The sequence below is a fragment of the Hypomesus transpacificus genome, chromosome 17 (assembly GCF_021917145.1).
Source record: "Hypomesus transpacificus isolate Combined female chromosome 17, fHypTra1, whole genome shotgun sequence".
NCBI classification, from domain to species: domain Eukaryota; kingdom Metazoa; phylum Chordata; class Actinopteri; order Osmeriformes; family Osmeridae; genus Hypomesus; species Hypomesus transpacificus.
The window spans coordinates 8242613-8269129 of NC_061076.1; the positions used below are offsets into that span (position 1 = coordinate 8242613).

Consider the following 26517-nt stretch of genomic DNA (forward strand, 5'->3'; position numbering starts at 1 on the left):
TGTTACACGTTGCCTACAGCTGTTAAGTCACCTTCATGTTTACAGCAGAAGGTTTCGTTAAAAATTACTTCTGACTTTGAAAATACATTGCTGAACAGTGGAACTGATATTTAAGGAACACTAAGGTAATTGCCATGACATAGCTTAATGTGTTTGTATAAGATGTGCCTAGTTCCTTTTACCAAATCAATATTTGGGGTTCATGTAAATCTATGTGTTACAAAATAACAATAATAAGGTGTGATAGCCAGATAACTAAAATAAGTTCACTTAAATTGTATTTTATTTGAGGGTAAAACATGTTAATGTAAGTGCACAATAACAATACACACAATTGAAGTATATTGTACATATAAAGGGAGGTAAATCATAAATGATTAAAATAACAATGTAAATATTGTTTTATTTCATCCAGACTGTATTCACAACATTAGCCTGACCATTGTCTTTCAAAATGAAACATCTTGGGTTTGTCAACATAATAATAATAATAAGACTTAGCACATTTTATTCAAGAATTGCAGCTCATTGTGCTTTACATAAAATCAATTAAAACATTATAAGTAATACAAGTAATAAAACCCTTTTGAACACAGGCCGCAGTCTTTGCGGGAATCCAAAACACACAAGCCGCAGTCTTTGCGGGAATGAAAAAACAAAACAAAAATAAAAGTAATAAAACACAAAATAAATAAGATAACCTTTGTTAAAAGCTTTGGTTAAAAGATAAAAACATTTTTGAGCTGTCTGGAAAATGTCTGTTTATGTTTGGAAAACATGAACACAATGACAGTACAGTTTTACAATGATTACTCTAACTTAAGAAATAAAATGTACTATAATGGTTCTGTACACTCTATACACATTTTAACACAAGTATGAACTTGTATCTGACACAATTGTCTTATTTTGAGCTTGCACATTTACTAATCCTTTGCTTAAAATTTGTATTGTTCCTTAATCCTTTTCACACAAAAACACACTTATTTATGATGAAGACTATTTTTAAACAGTATGAAGAGACAGACGTGTCAATAACAGCATCCTGTTATGTTGCTGGCCTCTCTAAATATGTTTAATTTACATACATAATAAACTCAACACAAATATATATATACAGTCTTGTAAGTGTATTCTTCTAGTCTTGAATGTCTGAATAATAGTTTTTTTTTCAATTCCTTGATTATGTTCGTGCCACCACATGCCACATCCTCTCCTATCATCTGCTCACAATGGAGAGGGCAGGTTTGCAGTGCTGGTCTCTGCCTACTTTTTCCATTTGTCAAAACTCTTTACAAACTCACAATGTCTATGAGCAGAATGGTAATGCAAGTCAAATGCAGCTTTGTGAGCGTCCTTCCTCTTATGATCAGTATATTACAAAGACCATCATCCTTTGATGATAACTGTATGTTTACTGTATGATACAGGAGTTCACCCAAATTGACTCATCATTTTATACTATATTGTCCAAATCCTCATTTAGATTGTGTGCTTCCTCCCATCGATTATGAGCTAAATTTGCTCCAACATTTTTCCATACTTGCCGGCCTCATTAATTACTAAAACTATATTACATATTGGCTTTATAGTGTAGGTACTCTTTAATGAGCAGTTGATGAATGTATCACTGACACATTGTTATTGTGAACCTTACTTCTTCACTTGGATGTCAAAAGCAACTGCTCCATCAAAAGAAAAGCCAAGATAGAAAGTTACGTTTTCATTTGAATTTGGTAGGGAAGCTGAATTTCGTGGAAACACCCTGATCTTGCTCCCCTTGGTATTGGCTCGAACAAACAGGTGGCCACCCTCTGTCCATCCTTCCACTCGCTTTAGCAGTTGCACAACTTCCGGATTTGTCCATACTTCCCCTCCAAGCCATTTTAGCCTTCTTTCACTGATGGTCCCTTTTATTTGCTTTTCAATTGCACTTCTGTGCACAATCTTGTAAAGTCCCACAGCTTTTCCCAAAAAGAAGTGGACCACTGTTCTTCTAGTATTTCTAGAAGGAACATTCATAACTTTATGCTCAAATGGTTTCTGAAGTGCATCAATTGCTGACATAAGGGCCTGACTATTAGCTGAATTGTGTTCCTCATTGTTTGTTGCAGGCCAGAACAGAATGGAGACAAGAAAAAGAGCACTTACTGATGATGTATATTTCCCCTCTAAACTGAATCTCAAACAAAGCTTCTGAAGTTTCTCAAGAGTGAGTAGCTTTGATGAACCAGGCCAAGTGCAGGCAAGAGCTACCTGGCATAAAAGGAAGTTGACAAGCTCTGTCTCATCAAGGTCATTTCTGTTTGGGTTTTCTGGGTACATGCTAAATATTTCCTCAAGCTTTTTACCAGTTCTGTCTGTCATACGATCATTGAGCAAATAGAAGATTGATGCTATGTTGCCTCCACCAAGCTTATAAGCTCTCATTTGTCTTTGGAAAGATGTGATTCTTTCAGAATGGGTGCCTGCATCTGAAACATGGCAGAAAAAGTTGGCATAAACGGCACACTTCCTTGTAAGCCATTTTCTAGGATTGTGTACTTGTTCAGGTTCTCTTGTATCAAGTTCCTCATCCTCCTCATTAATGTATTTTTGAAAGTAACTGAGATCTTCAGAAATGCACTCAAGTGCATGATACATACTCTTCTGCAACCCTTTTAACAAGCCATGGAACTTCTGCCAGGGTTTTTGAACAGCCTCTGGAATGTAGTCTGTTAGTAAGTAATTCAGAAGTTCAGAATTTTCATCCTTTGTTGCAAAAACATTCACCATTGAAAGGAGTTTTAGCAGCCTACATCCAACATCTACTTCCCCATAGTATGAGTTGTTTAGACTGACTGTCTCTTTTTTGGGTGCCTTCTCAGAGGCACGGAAAGCAGTTATTCCTTTCAGAGCTATATTAATGACTTCAGAGACCTTTTGAGGTTCCAATTCTTGCTCTTCAAGAGTGTCATGCAAGTGGTAAAACCACCTTTTGTACACCTGTCCCAGTGTGTCAAGGACAAATGTATCATATGGAAGTTGGGATTTTGCTTCCTCAGCCCAATGCAGGGCTTCTTTAAATCTTGTATAACTGTAGAGCAAACGAGCTAGCTGTTGGGCTACAAATGCATCTTTACCCAAAGCAGCATAGGCGGCTTTTAAAAGATCAACAGCTTTTTGAACTCCTTCTCTTTCAGTGATGACTTTTTCAATCAGTGGGGAGAATATACTAAGATACTCAGTATCACCTTTAATTATTTGGTTGCGTCCGATGAAGAGAGTTTGAATGAACTTTAAAAACGGCGCTTTGGCAAACATGTGCTCAATTAGCACTTTGTCCTGAAGTAACTCCATTGCTATTGTACTCTGGGGTAGATTGGTAGAGAGCTGCCTCAGAATTTCTTTGGCCACAAGTGGATGGATTATCCGAATTGATGAGATCTGTTTACTCTCTCTAAGGTGAATAAAAATAAGTCGGGCTTCTTCACTGAGTGAATCAACAAATCTGTTGAACCTGATTTGTTCTACAAGCATACCTATGCCAAGTGAAGCCTCACAGTGTGACACAGACATGTACGAGTCATGAATGTAGGAGTTTAACAGTGCGACAAATCTGATAAGTCGAGTAATGAGAGATGAATGATCAATTTTGTGTAGTAGATTCTTCACAAAGTCCTCAATGTAACTTCTTTGAAACCCATCACTCATCAGCACAAAGGTGAGAATAAAGTCTGGTTCAAACTGTAGCTTTAATAGCTCTAGTTTTTTTGAGAAAAGAGTCTTCTCATCCTTTGTCAGCCTGTGTGTAACAGCAACAGTCTGGGAGGGTAAAGCTCTGCACATCCTTTCTGGATCATGACATCTTTTGCAAGTTAGCAGGACAAAACATAGCAGAGAGGAACTTATCTTCTTGGTTGCTATGGCATTGCCTAACTCCCGCCTTACATCATCCAGGTAATCATCATTGCAATCCTCCAACAGCAAGAGCACTGGGAGAGCACGGTTTTTGTCTCTTTCTTCGTATTCTCTGAGGCTCAAAGCATGCTCACAAACAGTTGTTATTTCATTTGATTGTTTGACAACTGCACAACGCATTTTTTTTCTCCAACTCCAGAGGATCTGTCGAGCTACTGTACTCCCTCCACTGCCAGGATGGTGACATATCTTTACACTCTCTATGGATCGTTTGACGTTGCTACTCTGTACAATACCCTCAAGAATGTCATTTGTTTGTCTAAATGCATCTCGCTGAATGGACTCCCCACAGAGTTTTTTGTCGGCAAGCCACAGATTCATCCAGTCTATCTTCCCACCTTGATAAAAGTGTTGTTCAATTTCTTTAATTTTTCCTTCATCCATCATCTCTGAATTTGTGTCATCACATTGGTCAACACTGACAATTTCCAAAGAATGGAGCATGTCCTCATCGACAGATTTAAGGTCGCACAACCCTCCTTTGATGACTGGCAAGCATCTTGTTGGCCTATTCACTGAAAGCTGAAAACTTTGAACAGAGGTGTTTACATGACTCCAAGACATGTCAACAATGCTTATTTCATTGAGTGTAGTTATGCTACAAGATGTCTTAGCTAAGTTTGACCACTTTAGGTAGTTTTCCCTAGATTCAGATATGACTGTCAAATATCCATGACCACTCATTTCTGAGTAGAATTCATGGAATGTCTCAACAAGTGGCTGCTCCACCTCAGCCATGAGTAAAAAAATCACAACAAATGAGCCTTTTGGCAGGATTTCATTGCAGATAACAGACACTGCCTTTTTCAATTGTTTTTTCTTAGTTTTGATCCACGTTTTTTCATCAAGGGTCTCCTCACCACCATCAAAATCACTCCGTCCATTGCAGAAAATCCAGCTTGTCCTGTCACAGAGTTGCAATTGCTTCATTAAGTCAGCTGTACTCAAATCTTTTATGTAGTCATGCAGAAAGTGAAGGTTTGCAGCATGTTTCTCTTTATACATTGCACAAAGACCAGATGTCTTGGAGTCTGGGTCAAAGTCAAACACTGAGAATATGTTCATGTGAACTAAGAAGTCAATGCTCTTGAGATGTTCAGGTTGAAATTTGTTTGTTACAATTATGTAAAACAGTGAATTATCCATGCATTGAGTTCCACCTGTCAATAGTATAGAGAGATTTCTTTTTAGATCTTCATTACTGACAAAGATTGTTTGATCGACTGATAATTCATCCACTTCTCTCAGTTGATCTTTCTCCTTCAATCCGTGAACAAAGTCTACAAGGTCATCATCAGGTATACAAAGTGTATTAGCTCCAATCCTCTGATAGAAGGCTTTGTCTTCATGTTTGAGTTTCATGTCCTTGTCTAGAAACGGAATACAAACCCTGTACAGTTCATTTTTCACAACACTTGCTTGTGGAACAATGTCATATTCAATGACAAATCTTTCCTCACTGTCATCTGTGTCAATCACCTCAATGAACTTTGGATTTCTTATGCATTTTCTTGCATCAACCTTTTGTTTTGTTGTTTTGAAGCAGTTTTCAATGTAGTCTAATGCATCTATGAAGTCTTCTTTATCTCTAACAGGTATCCCTATGATTTCACCATGTTTATGGATGCCTGTAACTTTGTCCATGATACCGAAGTGAATTGTGCCGTTAGCTCGCATATTCATGCATCCACATGCAAATCGAAGTACCTCCCGTGCAACTTTAATTTTCAGCTTTCTTGATTCTAGTTTGTGGGCACTCTCTAGAGACTTGTACTCGTGACATGGAACTATCATGTTGTCATTACCAGTCTCAGGTGGAAGTACTTTGTGTTTGACGTATCTGAAGTTTTTGTCATCTTCACAAAATGTTCTATACTCATGACAAGGCAATGCTCCTATGTGTGATTCATTATTGGGGTTATGGGATTGCAGTGCCTTTTTTTCGTTTTTGTTTTGAGCTTCCTGAGTGGACACCCCCACAGCACTTAATTCAGAATTTTCTTCACCATTTCTTTGTGCATTATGTCCTCCTTGGGGACTGTTTTCTTTCTTTACTTTAGTTGGTTCTGGCATTAATAGCTCATCCCTTTTTAGCAGTAGATGCTCAATTTGGGCACTTCTCATTGAAATGGTCTGAGAGAGGTATTTTCTTTTCAGGTTTAACAAGATAGGTCCTGTAACTTCTTCTTCACATAGTTTTTGAATGTATTTTTCTTTTATTCCAATGGATTTCAACCAGGTGCTTACATGCGATTCTGTCCATTTGCTACAGGGCAATTTCTTCCACTCTGTAGAGAGAAAACTCAATTTTAGACATTCAAGCATTTATTGTTCTGATCATGTTCGGTCATTTAAAATGTTAACTTTTAACACAAAATGTTTTTTCGATTTTCTTCTTTGATAGACAACAATACCAATATTAATATAAAATGTGTTTTGTAGGTGCTTTTATCACTTTTGATAGTAATCTTTGTGATGCTCATAGAAATAAGTTTCTTGAAGCTAGGCATTGATTTCTAACCAACCCAACAAAGGACGTGCAGGATGAGCTGTTTATGTAGATGTAAACCAAGCCCCCACCCCTAGCCCTCAGCTTAAAGCAAAGTCTCTTATGGATGTTGGTGATATTGCATTTATGTTTTGGCCCCTGGCTCGTTAAGCTGATTTTATTCTGTTAACTCCAGTTAAAATATACAATACTATATCCCCCAATAATTTATTTAATGTTCTCAAAACGGGATTCAATAAAAACTTTTTCATAGACTAGTTTTTGCCAATAAAAAAAAGACCATGAATCACTCCATTATGGAATCCTTTTGAGCGGCAGGATATGCTCCAAAGACCCACCCTGTTTGCTAGATCACAAAAAGTATTTAATTAAAATGGGCACTGGACTAGTTGTGATAACAGCTCTACTCAATGCTGGACTATTTTATCTACCCAAACACTGGGTTGAGCCTGTTACGCTATGCACACAAAATGCTCTAATTTTCCCTGTCAATGACGCAAAAATAGTTTTCTATGTCACACACTCAGTCAAAACATGTGCCTGGCGGTAAAAGTGCACTGTGAGTGCTCAGATCAGCAGCAGCAGGCTAGCACATACCCTCCAACATTTGAGTAGCACATTTTTAGACTTATATAAGTCTAAAAATTAGGCGCCGCCTAAATCTCCCATAATCTCCCGAAAATTCTCTCTCTCTATATATATATATAAATATATATATATATATACACAATAACTGTATTTATTAAAGCACATCTAATCGCGGTCTCATAATCCTCTCCCGACGTGAAGTTAAGCTATTTAAATTTTGTTCAAGAACGGTTGGCTGAACCAGGAAAGGACACTCCATGTCATGCCATCTGTATCAGGTTCAGAAAGTGGGAGGGGATAGGTAAAAATGCAAAGTTTGTCATGGAAAACCTGCTAGCGAGCAGGTTAGGTTCACTGAGTCAGTTACCATGGAAACTGATTCACAGTTTGCTTTACCTTTCTCTCTGGAACGGAAAACCCAGAGATGCCAGACTGTTGAGCGGGATGAAACAATAACAGGATTCACCTTAGGGCCTAGTTATTGGTAAACTGGGACAGCCACTCAAGCCATTTAAAAGGGGCTTATGTCCCCTTTTGTTGTGTGTATTATAAATGTACATGTCAACATGATTGCATTTATTAGTAGTAACTACTTTGGGGTAGGCTATAATTGACTTATTTTCAGTATAATGTAAAACTGTTTAAAACGTAGGCTATCTATATTTCAGGATAGAACGGTTAAACAGACAGGCAGGAAGATGAGAAATGAGAAAGAGAAGATAAAGGCAGGGAACAAGAGAATGTTGAATAAGTACAGTGAGTAGAGTGCATTAAAGTAGCCTCAGATTTTTAATTTAGAGTAAAGTGAGTTAAGTGCTATACTTAATAGTATACTACATACTATAATAGAAAAATAATAGAGAAATCCTTTAATTGAATACTTAAATAGTGTGGTGGAAAATTCTGCAGACACAGTGTAAACAAATAGTCAAATGGGGGATTAATACAAATGATTTATTCATTATAAAAAGGTACTTAACAGAGCGCTCCGTGATCTACACGTAACACAAGTGTCGTTCAGCCCAGGGATAAAGAGTCCTGAAATTATATGCAACACATTTTAGTTTAGCTTGACTTCTAGCCTGACACGGATCAGGCTAGTTTCGAACCTTGATTACGTAGCTAGAACTAGAATAATCCACCTTCATGGAACGGAACTCTCGCTAAAGTTAGTGAGACTTGGCGAAATAAGTCTCGCTTTCCCTTAATCGATGTTGATGGAACACCCCCCAGAGCTCCGCAATTACATTTTATAACAATAATAATAACAATATAAATGAAAACATATGTTTAAAAACAAACCAGTTTTAGTTAAATTACAGTTGAAATTACTTTAGAAAGAATCACTGTTAACGGCTGGCTGGGACCTATGGCTGGGACTAACGTATAGCAAACAGCAACTTTCGCTACTCACCGGAAGTTTCACCCATAATCGTTTCTACAGTAGACCCCCTGAGAATAAGGTGGATAGGTTGCCTCGTCTTCCAGTGCGTTCACACTGCAGCGACGCGATGCGAGCGACAACATGTTTTCCTTTCATTTTCTATGAAGCCAGGCGAATCGCCTGCGTGGTGCATTGTGGGTAGCGACGCGACAGAGTTGAGATTTTCTCAACTTTATGCAAATGAGGAGCGATTTTCGCTAGCGATGGCCAATCGGAGTGTTTTCTTGTTTCTCCTGACGTAGCAACCATGGCAAAAATTTCTAGGTTTCAAGGTGGAAGAGAAACTAATCGTTTGTGTGGCTGCTTACCCAGTCCTGTACGATACATAGCTGTATTTGTACAGAGATGTTAATTTAAAAAAAACAATGCATGGCGCAAGGTTTGCCGAAGTTGTGGGTGCTTGTACTTTCAAATTCAGTTTAGTTACATTACGTAACTTCGTTCTGTGGTAACTAGCTAGCTAGCCCGGCTGGAACTCCCTATCGTATCAACAGATTAGCAGAGACTGAGGAATATAGTAAAACGTTTTTTACACATGTCAACGTGTATGTATATTAAACAGTTTTGTATGTTGTATACAAGTTGTATTTTGATCGATGTTGCAACTACGTAAACCCAAGTCTGCACACTTGGCCATGACAACTACAATAGTGACTTTAGAGAACTACATTCTACATTTATCTGTTTGAAACGCCCCCGAGCGTGGTGAACTGTGGGAAGGCAAGCGATGGCAAGCGATTCGCGTCGCTGCAGTGTGAACGCACTGTAAGCTTATTGAGGTCTAGCTTGAATTAGCGTTGCTTGTTAGTGGAACGGAACGTTAGTGGAACGGCTTGAGGCTTAAGTCTAAGTTGACGTTTACCCAAGTGAGACTTATTCGTGTTAGCGCGACATGCGTTAGCGACGTTGATGGAACACCCCCCTGGTCCAGCAACAACACATGAGCACCCAGCCGTTTGTATTTCACCTGACGATGAAACTAAAACCCAGGAACTATGATGTGGGACTTTGAGGCTCCGACTAGGCTCTGTCTGCACAACAAGGTTGTGTCCCACCTCCTTTATTAAAACGCGGCCAACTTTATTGCTGTGGAGGTAGCTACAGTACTAAGACTCAGAGCTTTTCAGGTTATTCATCGCTTCACCGTCAGTAGCAACAGAGTTAATAAAGTAGCTAAATATGCTAGTGTACGTTATGTGAGTCCACCTTTTCAGGCCGTCCTCCTATCCCTCGATAGTAGAAGGCAGAGGTATGATCAAATTGTCCCGTTTCAGGTGTAACAGGCTGTGTTCATGTTTTATTTCGCATCAGAATGAGCTTTTCGCAATGACCGTTTATGAGCGTTACCATGGCAATCGCCGGCTCCGGAAGTCGCGCCCATAATCCAGGAAATGGATCATGGGAGCTAGGAATAAGGTGGATAGGCTTAACATTTACTTCAGGAAGGAAGTGCGCACGTTCACGCGTAGGGGAGTGAAATTCTGTCATGGAGTGACATTTCGGAAGAACAACTGTTATAGCCTACATTGCAAACATTACTTCCTTTTTAATGCTTGTTGCACTTTACCCTGTTAAATTTGTCCGCGCTGTTCATTTTATTAAACGGAAAAATCGAATTATGCATATTATGCATGCTGTGTGCTGGCACTGGCACAAGTGAAGAAGATAGAGAGGGAGGGAGAGATCTATGTGCAATGATTGGAGGTGTTATTAACCTTCTGAACACCAGGGCAGCAACGAAGGGCTTTTTTTGTACCTAATCCATAGGCCTACTTATATTATCTTGACTACGGTCTTGATGTGTTGAATGACTTTGTTAGTTGCTACTTAGTTAATAAATAATGATCTTTGATGAACCCAAGTTTCTTTGATAGCCCAATAGGGGTTATGCGCAACATTCTTCCGGGTTCTACAAAACAGATGTAACTACTTCCGGCCGGCCGCTTTTGAGGTAAACACAGAGTAGTAAAGGCCACCTACTATAGCCGGTGTTTAAGGAGCTACCCTTAATTACAATTTCCCATGTACACAGGATTGCCAAACGGACTTCCAGAGCCCCGAGTAACCTGGGGAGTAGCCTTTTTTTTTGCTCGCAGACGATTAAAACAGTCAAACGAAGACTGTACCTGTAGAAGTCCAAGTGGACTCAAAGAATGCAGTGTTTGGCAATCAACTGCAACAACTACCAGTGTGACAGTATTTATTTACAGGTCAATTTTGTCGGTAGCGTAATCTTATACACCTGCTAACTTTAACGTTTTTTGGCCTAGTAGTAGGCTAGTAAACGTAATTCCTTCTAGGAACGATAGGTCCTAGCTATAGAAACCAGAATAATGATATGGATATGACACTAAATTAAAATGAGCTTCTTAAATTAATTTGCTGAATTCATATTCATTGATAACTTAGCACTAGTTGTGTAGCTATGTAGCCTACTGTAACGTTGTAGTTAATAGAGCTAGTGTTAGTGCTACCTCCTGGGAAACGGTCTAACGTTAGGCTATTATAACGTTATATGAACTCATCACTTTATTCCTGTCACACTTACCCTAATGTAGAGAGTAATACAACTTATAAAATCCTTGAACTTCCCTGTCAATATAAGTTATTTGGATCACCTAGCGCTGCAGATGTGTACAGAAGTGAGAAGCGGAAACGATTACATCTGTTTTCCGGTTCGAACGCTGAGCGCTCCGCATAACCCCTATTAGAAACATTAGGCCAACAAGATTGGGCTCCAGTCTTACGTCATATCATCAGCACAGATGAACAGTGAACTAGTTCTGGCCGGTGAAATCACTATCATTTGACTGCTGTAAAAGAGGGGACTATTTGTCTATTGAACATTTTCGCCCCCAAAAAGCTTTACAAAAATATGAAATGTGCCTTATTGTATTCTAGTATTCTATAGAAACGTGAAAACATTTTCCTCAAATACTGAACGAGCAAACGTATATATTAGAGAGAGAGGGAGAGAGAGAGAGAGAGAGAGAGAGAGAGAGAGAGAGAGAGAGAGAGAGAGAGAGAGAGAGAGAGAGAGAGGGGATTGGTAATTAAATTATGACAAAGATATCAGTATGCAGGGGCGGACTGGCCATCAGGGATACCGGTGGAATCCCCGGTGGGCCGACGGGCTTGGGATGGTGATGGTCCTAAATACCGTCCCTCCCTCTGACATCGTCGGCACCTCCAACTATTTTCCATTTTACACTTCTTGAACGCATATAATTTGCTCTACGACCGTCTAAAATCACTGACTGACGTTTATACTCCTTCTCGCGATCTGTATTCACACTCATGGTGCCTATTTTTCTAAAATTATCCTGTCTTCTGAAATTTGTTCTTACGGACTTCGGACGTTCAACGTAAGAAAAGATATATATGATGTATTTTCTTTGTAATCATCCAAAATAATGTTAAGTGTGTGGGTACTGGGTAAGTAGGCCACTGATTGGCCGATACGTGCGATGCATTGAGTGGGCAACTCAATGCAAACAGTTGACGTAACCAAACTTAGTTGATTTAACCAAATACTTCAAGGATAGCTCAACAACTCAGATGTAAATTTCTAAAATATGGCTTCTATAGAAAAGACAAAAGTTATAAAGCATGTCCTTCATTCAAGATAAAGCGGTACTACCCTGGATTGACGTGGTATGAACCAGAAACTTGGCATCGTGATCTGTATTTACCCACTGTAGCAGACGTGGTCAAATCAAATCAAATCAAATTTATTTGTATAGCCCTTTTTACACGCAAGCATGTCACAGAGGGCTTCACATGCGCCCATAGAACTGCCCCTCAACCAACCTAAACCCTCAAGGACTAGGACAAGGGTGGTCTTGCAAGTTCCGTCAGAGGTATACGGGCATCCGTCCGCTCCCACGGGGAGTCAAACTCACCACCTCTGACTTCCCAAGCGCCACCACTGCCAACTACGCCAACGAAAAACTTTCGATTTGTTGACGCGGGTGGCCTTTTACATACTTGAGGAGTGAGTTTCACCACACACCGGCTACACCACTATACCTGTTTAGTTGCATTGTTAACGTGAGACTGACTCATTACCACAGAAGTCAGTTTGGTTTTATAACTCCACCTAAGCAAGATAAGTCACGCCATGTTAAGGTGTTTCAATGTCCATAGTGTCATCTCTGCATCATTTGCTAGTCCTGTGGCAGTAGACTGGTGGCTGATAATGACTAGAACCGAACGTGTCGACATATGTTGCCATAGTTTAAGGAAAGGTATCTTCTGAGAAAGCTCTAAAATTGAAATGGTAATCAACTACATGAGATCACATATGAAATGTGCCTTATTGTATTCTAGTATTCTATAGAAACGTGAAAACATTTTCCTCAAATACTGAACGAGCAAACGTGGTTGTATAGGTAAGTAAAAAATGTTACAAATGTATAGGTAAGTAAGAATTTTGCATCTTTATGCATATCGGTTTAGCAAGTAGCTTACGTAATGTAGGTAGCCTATAACATAGGCTAGTCTATGTTAGTTCTTATCTACTGACAACAATTTGCATAATTTTGTTTCTCTACTTACCCGAATCAGAGTCACTGTCTGCCATTTCACTTCTGCATTACTAAAAGTGTGTGTGTGTAGGGGGCAGGGCCAGGTTAAGGTCATCTGGGGCCGGGGGCAGGGCCAGATTAAGGTCATCTGGGGCCCGGGGCAGAAGCCAAAATATTTTTTAATATAGATATATTATTACTATGATTTTTATCAATATATATTAGAGAGAGAGAGAGAGAGAGAGAGAGGAGAGAGAGAGAGAGAGAGAGAGAGAGAGAGAGAGAGAGAGAGAGAGAGAGAGAGAGAGAGAGAGAGAGAGAGAGAGAGAGAGAGAGAGAGAGAGAGAGAGGGGATTGGTAATTAAATTATGACAAAGATATCAGTATGCAGGGGCGGACTGGCCATCAGGGATACCGGTGGAATCCCCGGTGGGCCGACGGGCTTGGGATGGTGATGGTCCTAAATACCGTCCCTCCCTCTGACATCGTCGGCACCTCCAACTATTTTCCATTTTACACTTCTTGAACGCATATAATTTGCTCTACGACCGTCTAAAATCACTGACTGACGTTTATACTCCTTCTCGCGATCTGTATTCACACTCATGGTGCCTATTTTTCTAAAATTATCCTGTCTTCTGAAATTTGTTCTTACGGACTTCGGACGTTCAACGTAAGAAAAGATATATATGATGTATTTTCTTTGTAATCATCCAAAATAATGTTAAGTGTGTGGGTACTGGGTAAGTAGGCCACTGATTGGCCGATACGTGCGATGCATTGAGTGGGCAACTCAATGCAAACAGTTGACGTAACCAAACTTAGTTGATTTAACCAAATACTTCAAGGATAGCTCAACAACTCAGATGTAAATTTCTAAAATATGGCTTCTATAGAAAAGACAAAAGTTATAAAGCATGTCCTTCATTCAAGATAAAGCGGGTACTACCCTGGATTGACGTGGTATGAACCAGAAACTTGGCATCGTGATCTGTATTTACCCACTGTAGCAGACGTGGTCAAATCAAATCAAATCAAATTTATTTGTATAGCCCTTTTTACACGCAAGCATGTCACAGAGGGCTTCACATGCGCCCATAGAACTGCCCCTCAACCAACCTAAACCCTCAAGGACTAGGACAAGGGTGGTCTTGCAAGTTCCGTCAGAGGTATACGGGCATCCGTCCGCTCCCACGGGGAGTCAAACTCACCACCTCTGACTTCCCAAGCGCCACCACTGCCAACTACGCCAACGAAAAACTTTCGATTTGTTGACGCGGGTGGCCTTTTACATACTTGAGGAGTGAGTTTCACCACACACCGGCTACACCACTATACCTGTTTAGTTGCATTGTTAACGTGAGACTGACTCATTACCACAGAAGTCAGTTTGGTTTTATAACTCCACCTAAGCAAGATAAGTCACGCCATGTTAAGGTGTTTCAATGTCCATAGTGTCATCTCTGCATCATTTGCTAGTCCTGTGGCAGTAGACTGGTGGCTGATAATGACTAGAACCGAACGTGTCGACATATGTTGCCATAGTTTAAGGAAAGGTATCTTCTGAGAAAGCTCTAAAATTGAAATGGTAATCAACTACATGAGATCACATATGAAATGTGCCTTATTGTATTCTAGTATTCTATAGAAACGTGAAAACATTTTCCTCAAATACTGAACGAGCAAACGTGGTTGTATAGGTAAGTAAAAAATGTTACAAATGTATAGGTAAGTAAGAATTTTGCATCTTTATGCATATCGGTTTAGCAAGTAGCTTACGTAATGTAGGTAGCCTATAACATAGGCTAGTCTATGTTAGTTCTTATCTACTGACAACAATTTGCATAATTTTGTTTCTCTACTTACCCGAATCAGAGTCACTGTCTGCCATTTCACTTCTGCATTACTAAAAGTGTGTGTGTGTAGGGGGCAGGGCCAGGTTAAGGTCATCTGGGGCCGGGGGCAGGGCCAGATTAAGGTCATCTGGGGCCCGGGGCAGAAGCCAAAATATTTTTTAATATAGATATATTATTACTATGATTTTTATCAATATATATTAGAGAGAGAGAGAGAGAGAGAGAGAGAGAGAGAGAGAGAGAGAGAGAGAGAGAGAGAGAGAGAGAGAGAGAGAGGGGATTGGTAATTAAATTATGACAAAGATATCAGTATGCAGGGGCGGACTGGCCATCAGGGATACCGGTGGAATCCCCGGTGGGCCGACGGGCTTGGGATGGTGATGGTCCTAAATACCGGCCCTCCCTCTGACATCGTCGGCACCTCCAACTATTTTCCATTTTACACTTCTTGAACGCATATAATTAGCTCTACGACCGTCTAAAATCACTGACTGACGTTTATACTCCTTCTCGCGATCTGTATTCACACTCATGGTGCCTATTTTTCTAAAATTATCCTGTCTTCTGAAATTTGTTCTTACGGACTTCGGACGTTCAACGTAAGAAAAGATATATATGATGTATTTTCTTTGTAATCATCCAAAATAATGTTAAGTGTGTGGGTACTGGGTAAGTAGGCCACTGATTGGCCGATACGTGCGATGCATTGAGTGGGCAACTCAATGCAAACAGTTGACGTAACCAAACTTAGTTGATTTAACCAAATACTTCAAGGATAGCTCAACAACTCAGATGTAAATTTCTAAAATATGGCTTCTATAGAAAAGACAAAAGTTATAAAGCATGTCCTTCATTCAAGATAAAGCGGTACTACCCTGGATTGACGTGGTATGAACCAGAAACTTGGCATCGTGATCTGTATTTACCCACTGTAGCAGACGTGGTCTTGCAAGTTCCGTCAGAGGTATACGGGCATCCGTCCGCTCCCACGGGGAGTCAAACTCACCACCTCTGACTTCCCAAGCGCCACCACTGCCAACTACGCCAACGAAAAACTTTCGATTTGTTGACGCGGGTGGCCTTTTACATACTTGAGGAGTGAGTTTCACCACACACCGGCTACACCACTATACCTGTTTAGTTGCATTGTTAACGTGAGACTGACTCATTACCACAGAAGTCAGTTTGGTTTTATAACTCCACCTAAGCAAGATAAGTCACGCCATGTTAAGGTGTTTCAATGTCCATAGTGTCATCTCTGCATCATTTGCTAGTCCTGTGGCAGTAGACTGGTGGCTGATAATGACTAGAACCGAACGTGTCGACATATGTTGCCATAGTTTAAGGAAAGGTATCTTCTGAGAAAGCTCTAAAATTGAAATGGTAATCAACTACATGAGATCACATATGAAATGTGCCTTATTGTATTCTAGTATTCTATAGAAACGTGAAAACATTTTCCTCAAATACTGAACGAGCAAACGTGGTTGTATAGGTAAGTAAAAAATGTTACAAATGTATAGGTAAGTAAGAATTTTGCATCTTTATGCATATCGGTTTAGCAAGTAGCTTACGTAATGTAGGTAGCCTATAACATAGGCTAGTCTATGTTAGTTCTTATCTACTGACAACAATTTGCATAATTTTGTTTCTCTACTTACCCGAATCAGAGTCACTGTCTGCCATTTCACTTCTGCATTACTAAAAGTGTGTGTGTGTAGGGGGCAGGGCCAGGTTAAGGTCATCTGGGGCCGGGGGCAGGGCCAGATTAAGGTCATCTGGGGCCCGGGGCAGAAGCCAAAATATTTTTTAATATAGATATATTATTACTATGATTTTTATCAATATATATTAGAGAGAGAGAGAGAGAGAGAGAGAGAGAGAGAGAGAGAGAGAGAGAGAGAGAGAGAGAGAGAGAGAGAGAGGATTGGTAATTAAATTATGACAAAGATATCAGTATGCAGGGGCGGACTGGCCATCAGGGATACCGGTGGAATCCCCGGTGGGCCGACGGGCTTGGGATGGTGATGGTCCTAAATACCGGCCCTCCCTCTGACATCGTCGGCACCTCCAACTATTTTCCATTTTACACTTCTTGAACGCATATAATTTGCTCTACGACCGTCTAAAATCACTGACTGACGTTTATACTCCTTCTCGCGATCTGTATTCACACTCATGGTGCCTATTTTTCTAAAATTATCCTGTCTTCTGAAATTTGTTCTTACGGACTTCGGACGTTCAACGTAAGAAAAGATATATATGATGTATTTTCTTTGTAATCATCCAAAATAATGTTAAGTGTGTGGGTACTGGGTAAGTAGGCCACTGATTGGCCGATACGTGCGATGCATTGAGTGGGCAACTCAATGCAAACAGTTGACGTAACCAAACTTAGTTGATTTAACCAAATACTTCAAGGATAGCTCAACAACTCAGATGTAAATTTCTAAAATATGGCTTCTATAGGAAAGACAAAAGTTATAAAGCATGTCCTTCATTCAAGATAAAGCGGTACTACCCTGGATTGACGTGGTATGAACCAGAAACTTGGCATCGTGATCTGTATTTACCCACTGTAGCAGACGTGGTCTTGCAAGTTCCGTCAGAGGTATACGGGCATCCGTCCGCTCCCACGGGGAGTCAAACTCACCACCTCTGACTTCCCAAGCGCCACCACGGCCAACTACGCCAACGAAAAACTTTCGATTTGTTGACGCGGGTGGCCTTTTACATACTTGAGGAGTGAGTTTCACCACACACCGGCTACACCACCATACCTGTTTAGTTGCATTGTTAACGTGAGACTGACTCATTACCACAGAAGTCAGTTTGGTTTTATAACTCCACCTAAGCAAGATAAGTCACGCCATGTTAAGGTGTTTCAATGTCCATAGTGCTCTAAAATTGAGCTCTAAAATTGAAATGGTAATCAACTACATGAGATCACATATGAAATGTGCCTTATTGTATTCTAGTATTCTATAGAAACGTGAAAACATTTTCCTCAAATACTGAACGAGCAAACGTGGTTGTATAGGTAAGTAAAAAATGTTACAAATGTATAGGTAAGTAAGAATTTTGCATCTTTATGCATATCGGTTTAGCAAGTAGCTTACGTAATGTAGGTAGCCTATAACATAAGCTAGTCTATGTTAGTTCTTATCTACTGACAACAATTTGCATAATTTTGTTTCTCTACTTACCCGAATCAGAGTCACTGTCTGCCATTTCACTTCTGCATTACTAAAAGTGTGTGGGGGGGCAATAAAAAATAAAAGAAGTGTATGAATCATAATTATATTACCAAGTCTTAAGCTTACAGTCCAAGGCTGCGTTTCCCAAAAGCGTCGTTTTTTGCTCGATAGTTGCTGCGATCCATCGTTATCGGGAAACGCAGTCCAGATTGACTCAAAGGCATACATTATAAAACATGAACACAAACACATTATGTCTACTTAAGCATAGCCTATAGAAACGTATTAGTTTACTCAAGTTATTTTGCGAACTCAGATACTGTGACTACATTGTGAACCACCTTGACCACTGTATTCTACCAGGGTGTGGCTGCGGCTGTAGTTCGAATTAGACGTGACAGTAAACAGTTACACTTCTAGTTATTGATTATTTGTTGAAATTAGGCCTACTATATGCACCAGATGGGTAATTTGTACGATCACTTTCGACTAAAGGGTCTGCTAATTAAACAAATGAAGGCTAGCCTACTCACCATCAAATTCGAAGTTGCGCATCTGAAATATGATTGTTGTTTACGGGTCCACTGCTTTTATAACTTCCACTTGATACCAACCGGGTGGGTGTGGCTGTTGTTTTTGGCCCACATCCTGTAAGGTGACTACACCAGCTGGAGAGGAAAAATAACTGACACTGAAAAGTTTGTGTCTGTAGGCTAAACATTGTGCAATGTCATAGTTTGATGTTTTGTTGCTTACTAGTTCAATTATAGGAATAATTTTAGACTAAGTAGCCTAGGCTATGATTTTTGTTTCACAGATTTTATACAGGGCCGGATTAACCATTAGGGCAACTGGGCACTTGCCCAGGGGCACAAAACATCTAAAGAGCCCTGGACAATGTCAATTAAAATGTTTTTATCACGTTATGAACGCAGTCCTAACTTTCCTTAATGTGGGTAACTTATTGCAACTCGTTCGATCAATATGGTATGTTAAATCACGTCAAAAACAGTGTTTGTGTAGTCTAGTAGCCAGTACCGCCGCCCCCATAACGCGCACTACGCGCTGTGCGTAGGGCACCAACTCCTGAGGGGGCACCAAAAAATACCAAGGTGAAGTTAGTTTCATATTCGACATTCGACATTCGTCTCACATTCGGAAGACGCTACTTTGCAGCGCCGAGTTAGGGACCGGGTGAAAATTACCCATACAATTTTGAAAAATGATGACATTTATAATATTTGTATGACTATAAAACCTCAAACAAACAGCAGAGCATTCCAACAATGTCTGACCTACTTCCACACCCTTTACTTTTTCAATAAAACTTTTTAAATGATAGAAAATCGCTAATCTCTGAAAATAGCATGACGTCCTTGCAAATCTCAAAAACCTTTCCAGACTTGTTGAGAAAAATCTCAAATAAACACCAGATTATTCTAATAATGTCTGGCCTACTTCCACACCCTTTACTTTTTCAATGACGTGTTTAAAAAAATGATAGAAAATCGCTTATCCCTGAAAGTAGCATGAAATCCTTGCTAATCTCAATATCTTTTCCAGACTTGGGTCAAAAAATCTCAAATATACACCCGATTATTCTAATAGTGTCTGGCCTACTTCCACACCCTTTAGTTTTTGAATAAAACCTTTTAAAAAATGATAGAAAATTGCTTATCTTTGAAAATAGCATGAAATCTTCACTAATCTCAATAACCTTTCCAGACTTGTGTCAAAAAAATCTCAAATACACAGCAGATTATTCTAATAGTGTCTGGCCTACTTCCACGCCCTTTACCTTTTCAAAAATGCTTTTTTTTAAATGATAGAAAATCGCTAGTCTCTGAAAATAGCATGAAATCATTGATAATCTCAATAACTTTTTCAAACTTGTTTAAAAAAATCTCGAATATACACCTGATTATTATAATAGTGTCTGGCCTAATTTCACACCCTTTACTTTTTCAATAACGTTTTTAAAAAAATGATAGAAAATCGCTAGTCTCTGAAAATAGCATGAAATCCTTGCTAATCTTAATATCTTTTCCAGACTTTGGTCAAAAAATCTAAAATATACACCCGATTATTCTAATAGTGTCTGACCTACTTCCACACCCTTTACTTTTTCAATAATGTTTTAAAAAAAACGATAGTAAATCGCTCATCTCTGAAAATAGCATGAAATCCTAGCTAATCTCAATATCTTTTCCAGACCTGGGTCAAAAAATCTCGAATATACACCTGATTATTCTAATAGTGTCTGGCCTACTTTCACACCCTTTACTTTTTCAATAAAACATTTTGAAAAATGATCGAAAATCGCTCATCTCTGAAAATAGCATGAAATCCTTGCTAATCTCAATATCTTTTCCAGACTTGGGTCAAAAAATCTCAAATATACACCCGATTATTCTAATAGTGTCTGTCCTACTTCCACACCCTTTAGTTTTTTTAATAAAACCTTTTAAAAAATGATGGAAAATCGCTAATCTCTGAAAATAGCATGAAATCCTTGCTAATCTCAATATCTTTTCCAGATTTGGGTCAAAAAATCTCAAATATACACCAAATTATTTTAATAGTGTTTGGCCTACTTCCACACCCTTTACTTTTTCAATAATATATATTTTTTAAATAATAGTAAATCGCTAATCTCTGAAAATAGCATGAAATCTTAGCTAATCTCAATATCTTTTCCAGACTTGGGTCAAAAAATCTCAAATATACACCATATTATTCTAATAGTGTCTGGCCTACTTCCACACCCTTTACTTTTTCAATATTGTTTTTAAAAAAATTATATAAAATTGCTAATCTCTGAAAATAGCATGAAATCCTTGCTAATCTCAATATCTTTTCCAGACTTGGGTCAAAAAATCTCAAATATACACCAGATTATTCTAATAGTTTCTTGCCTACTTCCACACCCTTTTCTTTTTCAATAATGTTTTTAAAAAAATGATAGAAAATCGCTAATCTCTGAAAATAGCATGAAATCATTGATAATCTCAATAACGTTTTCAAACTTGTTTCAAAAAATCTTGAATATACACCTGATTATTCTAATAGTGTATGGCCTACTTCCACACCCTTTACTTTTTCAATAAAACATTTTAAAAAATGATAGAAAATAAATCGCTAATTTCTGAAAATAGCATGAAATCTTCACTAATCTCAATAATTTTTATGGAACCCCATATATATTATGATTACAGCCTTTTCTTATTTTCATTGCCTGTTTCTTTTTTATCTTAAGTGTGCATTTAAACACAATGGCACAAGTTGTGGCAATGAGTTTTGCCAAACAAAGAAAACCAGATCTCTGACAATAAATGACAACACAACACCAGGCTTAGGTCTCAATCATGTCTCTCTCAGCTCTGAAAGCCGGAGGACCATCTTTTATAGGGCACAAGAATGTGAACATAGATTGTGACAGTCAGACAGTAATGACGTTACGACAGTCTCAGAGAAAGAGATTCACTGCTCCCAACACCATGACAACTCTCAGACTAGAGAGTTCATATGGAGCTCTACTTGTTGTCATGACAAGGAACGTTTAGCCAGTACTTTCTCCTGACCCCGAACATCTATTAATCCTGACACATAGACATGAATTTTCATGAACTTTAAAATATCCTGTCCGAATTAACAGTTTCTTTCTACATGTATTGACTCTTTTAATGTTCTGTTTAACAGATTGACTGATCGTAAGATATGGTCGTCACACCCTTTAGAGGGTGTGAAAGGAGGGTGAGTTCTAGTGAAAAAAAAAAAGTTATATATATCTTCCTGTAATCTGACTGACTGTTTCTTATTGCTCATCTGAACTAACCTCCATTGTTTGCTCACACAGGTTCATAATATTTTAAATTTGTGTAGTCACACCCTTTAAAGGGTGTGAAAGGAGGGATCCATGAAAACTTTAAAATATTAAATTTTGACTGTTTTGATGACCATATGCGCATGTTTAACCTAGTTATCGACTGATTTTGCATTTTAACATCTAGTTTGACTGTATTTTGGTTCATTGCTTAAGTGTTTTACGCATGTTTAACCTAGTTAACAACTGATTTGCCTTTACTGCCAGACTGGGATATTTTAAATTTGTGTAGTCACACCCTTTAGAGGGTGTGAAAGGAGGGATCCATGAAACTTTAAAATATCCAGTTTTAATGTTGACACCACATAGTGGTGTCAAAGGAGGGATTGTGAGGGAATGATAGCATTATACTGCTGATCAATGCTGCTATACCAATCAATATCTAATATGAATATGTAAACACACATGTTTTGTAATGCTAATAACTAAGATACAAATATTGAATGTGATCAATTGATTTAATAAAGTAACAGATAAGAAACATTGAAATGTAACTTTGGTGTGTGGACAAGAATGCAGATGTCAGGCAAACTGACTTGGGAGGCGAGTTTGTGACGCTCAGGGACTGGTGTGAGCACAATGAGCTAGTCAGCTCATGGGAGTAAAAGTGTCAACTTGGGAGATAAGGTGATGCTGGGAACATAACTCTTCTCTGCTTCAGGACGAGTCAGACCGGACAGTTCTTACTATGGATAATATGCCCCCTTCCCCTGGAGACCCTGCCCCCCCCTTCTCACTGGATGCCCCCCTTCTCCTTGGAGCCCATCTGCCCCTTTACATCATCTGACCTAGGAGTGGTCTTACCCTCTCCCCTTCCCCTTGAAGACCCCACCCCGTATATCATCAGGACCTCGAGATGACCTGCTCTCAACTCTGGAGAACTCAAACCCCCCCCCCCCCTTGGATTGCATCAGACCTGTGGGTCTTGTCTACCCCCCTCCCTGAACAACACCAGACCTGTGGGTCTTCTCTGCCCCCTCCCTCTCCTAACATCACCAGGTCCGTGGACTGCCCACCTTGCGCCAGCATGAACGCCCTGGACATTTAATTGGTTAACAATAGCCACCCCAAGGTCTCCTGACCAATGGCCACTCACCAGACCTCCCTCTCTGGGGAGTACAAGATCTGTCTCCCAAGGGCGGGGAGACAGAACTTGGGAGGGGCAGAACTTTCTCGGATATTCTGTCACGACCACTTTCTCAACGAAGGCCTTCGTTCGTTCTAATCTTATACTCTGTTTTGGTGGGACGACTGCTGTTGCATCATCGACTGATTCATTGTACTAGACTACGGACATCTTGGTGTGTTGTTTTCATTGTGTATCTTGTGATTGCATCATTACTAATTAAACTACAAAAAACTTGGTCCGATGCTTAACCGTGTATCATTCTTCCTCTCAACACCCAGTTTACACTATCCTTAACATAAGTTGTTTATTATTTGGCATTTTTAGCTATTTTCTATGGAGGATTATTATGGAGGATTATAGGGGGCCATAAATAAATAAATAAATACTTGGATAAATAAATAATTATATACCACAAAGCTTAAAGAAATGACTAATTATACAATGAAATGCCTAATTGACATACAAAATATATAAATTATAAATTAAATGAGACACTAAATATATAAATGTTACATGTATTTGTGTGTATTATATACGTTTGAATTCTTTGACATTTATTTAATTATACTTACATATATTTATCCTTACATTTATTTTTCCTTACATTTATCGACGGTGTAACTTGCTGTAACTTGCTCCCTATATTAGACATTCTCTGGTAAAGGCACGCCAGCAGCCTGCAATTGCTAGGTTCTGCTCCACCATTTCCACCGCTAGAAACGATGTCAACGCTACAACGCTGGATGTTACGATCCAGAAATCCAGAGCCAACAATGCCATCTGACCTCTGAGCAATTATGCACATTTAGTCAATGTTCTTAAACTCAACCAGGGGCGTTGTTAGACCCTTTTTACTGGGGCTCGTGCCCCAGTATAAATCTGCTGTGCCCCAGTAAAATCAAAAGTTTGAGTTTTAACAATTTACTTTATTAGTCAGTGCAATAATTTAGACTGATAATCCCCCCAAAATAAACGCAGTATCCCAATCAACGCATGTGCCTGCAGAATTCTATGTCAGCGCGCTCTTCTGAGCTTGCCAAGTAGCACTGCAGCACGCACACAAGTTCAGGTGTCGGACTCGTACACAAGTAAGGTAGGTAGGCTAAGAAAACATTACAAAACTAAAGAAAGTTTCAAAATGATAGGCCTACCGAGCGTCTTATTTTGACTTAAACATAAAAACAATATACATGAAGCTCATAAAACAGTATTTGCGCCCAAATTAAGGCAAAAATGATTGCGCTGGCATTAGCGGACTGGCCATCGGGAGCACCGGGAGAATTCCTGGTGGGCCGAGACGCTTCTGGGCCGGAGGGCCGCTTGACTTATAAAAAATTTAACTACTAATTAAATGTCGGCAGAAGATTGAGCGACGGCCGGCCCTTTCCCCAAGGCCGGTTGGTCTATTCCAAATGAACGTCTGTGCATCCCTTACCCCGCCCCTTTTGTCACGCTTACACACGACGATGACACTGAGATCAAAAGTTAGCTAGTAGAGACTATATAAGGATCGAAAACCAGTCTAAGAAACGTAAGGGCTGAAAAATAAGAGACAAAAAAACAGGCTATTGTTTACTAGACAACATTTTACGAATTGAAAAACGACTATGTTTATTTTACATAAAGCTCAAAAAAACTGTTTTGCTCTCAAATAAAGGCCAAAAATGTTTAGCTCTCGCGCTAGGCGCGCTCGCATGAACTGTGAAACTCCCTAACTTGCATTACATCAAACACGGAATGTGGATGAATTGGCAGGGCAGCTGTGGTGGCGTATACGGGTCCGGTTCTGGTGGGCCAGTCTGAATAAAATTCCAGGGCCTATTTTTACTCCCAGTCCGACCCTGCCCTGAACTGTTGTTTAGTGGGTTATGGAGAGTTTCTATAGCCGAGTAGTGTATTGTGCAGAGCACGCTTGGAAGAAAAACATTTATATAAATAGGGGCCTGTGCCCCAGTAGAATTTTATGTCTAACAACGCCTCTGGACTCAACAGATTATTGTCATTTTACCATACTATTTATTTTGAACAGTGTGTTTATTTGAAAAGATTACTGTATATTTCCACTTTTGATTTGTATTTCCATTGTAAGTTTGGTCTTAAATTTCATTTAGAAATGGTATTAAAAGGTATTAAAAAGTCTTAAATTGTACTTGTTTATACCTGTAGACACCCTGTATATAATTAGTCATTTATTTAAGCTTTGTGTGATATAATTATTTATTTATCCAAGTATTAATTTATTTAGTTTTGGCCCCTAAAATCCTCCATCATTAACAGGCTTTACAATCCGGTGGCGTTTATGTTTGTATGAATATCATAATCACACCAATGAAAAAGTTGTAGTTTCATGTTTGGGTCGATGGTCCTGCAGACCCATGATGCAAAACAGGGGCGATTTTAGGCACGGGCGGACTGGGCATTTTTTCATGTGTGTGTGTGGGGGGGGGGGGGGGCGCACAAGCATTTAATTAAAAAAAAATCTCTGCGCTCCTTTCTATTATCTATCAATTCACTTTGTGAGGAATTGGCATATTGGTGCCCCCTTCAGGCAGCTGCAGGCACCCCTGCTTGCTGAGACGGTGCCGTGCAGCATTTTCCGTCGTTTGTGGCCCCAGGTAGTAGCGGTCCTCGTTCCGTGAACTCTCGGGGGGCGGCCGGCGGGGTAGGGGGTCGTAGAAAGCTTTTTAAAATCTTTAAAACAGTGGATACCGCTGTTAAATCTATTTTTCTTTATACAAAATGTGTGGTGGGGGGTACGCATTTCAACTTTTCAAGACGTGATTAAAACAGTTCATGTACAATTAAATGTGTGCCCCTGTTTAACACTGATAACAGACCACGGCCTGGACTCTTAACAGACCGGGTGTAAAGAGCGCCATCTGCTGTTTAATGACGTTTGCTGTATTATGACGTAATTCATCAAATAAACTATAAAAGGCCGTTCTGATCACTGCTCTCATTTTTATTGAACATTTTCTTGGACAAGGATTTGTATCTCTACGACGCTTTCACCTTGCCGAATTATTATTGGAACACAGCAATATTATAATGTAAGTAAATGTTCAGATTGTTTTGCACCTCAGGGCTCCAGACTAACTTTTTTTACTAGGAGCACAGTAGCCCCTGACTGAAACTTTTAGGAGAGCAAGCAGAAAATTTAGGGGCACACCTTAATTGACCTGCAATGCATTTATTAATGTAACTAGATAGGGTACAATTCAGTGGCAATTTTAGACCCTTTTTAGGAGTGCTCAAGCACCCCTAAATGTATTCTCAGCACCCCTAAAAATAATATATTTTAAATATATTGTTTATTATCATTTGATGCTGGTAGTTTATGAAGAAAGGGAAATCCTTAGTTTTTTCATTCAATATTTTGCATAATAATACATAAATGTATTAATTGTTATCCAGTGAAATTAGGA

At 39.3% G+C, this 26517-nt stretch overlaps 1 protein-coding gene across 3 annotated transcripts; it reads right to left on the reverse strand.

Annotated features, from left to right (window-relative positions):
- Window positions 1-265: 265 nt before the first annotated feature.
- LOC124479933 (sterile alpha motif domain-containing protein 9-like) lies at window positions 266-18701 on the reverse strand. 3 transcript variants are annotated; one of them, XM_047038899.1, is made up of 3 exons: window positions 18614-18701; window positions 18090-18129; window positions 266-6248 (listed from the first exon to the last, which is right to left on the reverse strand). In XM_047038899.1, exons 2-3 carry the CDS (start codon window positions 18112-18114, stop codon window positions 1654-1656), a joined length of 4620 nt encoding a protein of 1539 aa, XP_046894855.1. In that variant the 5' UTR covers window positions 18115-18129; window positions 18614-18701; the 3' UTR covers window positions 266-1653. The 3 variants fall into 3 exon arrangements, with proteins under 3 accessions (XP_046894855.1, XP_046894854.1, XP_046894856.1); XM_047038898.1 differs by lacking the exon at window positions 18090-18129 and adding an exon at window positions 13059-13098 and having other exon boundaries at window positions 18614-18630; XM_047038900.1 differs by lacking the exon at window positions 18090-18129 and having other exon boundaries at window positions 18614-18666.
- Window positions 18702-26517: the final 7816 nt, after the last annotated feature.

Coding starts and splice junctions, on each gene's coding strand:
- LOC124479933 (XM_047038899.1), bottom strand. CDS start 18,114: ATGGCAGACAGTGACTCTGATTCGG. Junction 6,249..18,089: donor AGACAGTGACTCTGATTCGG/GTAAGTAGAGAA, acceptor TTCTCTCTACAG/AGTGGAAGAAATTGCCCTGT.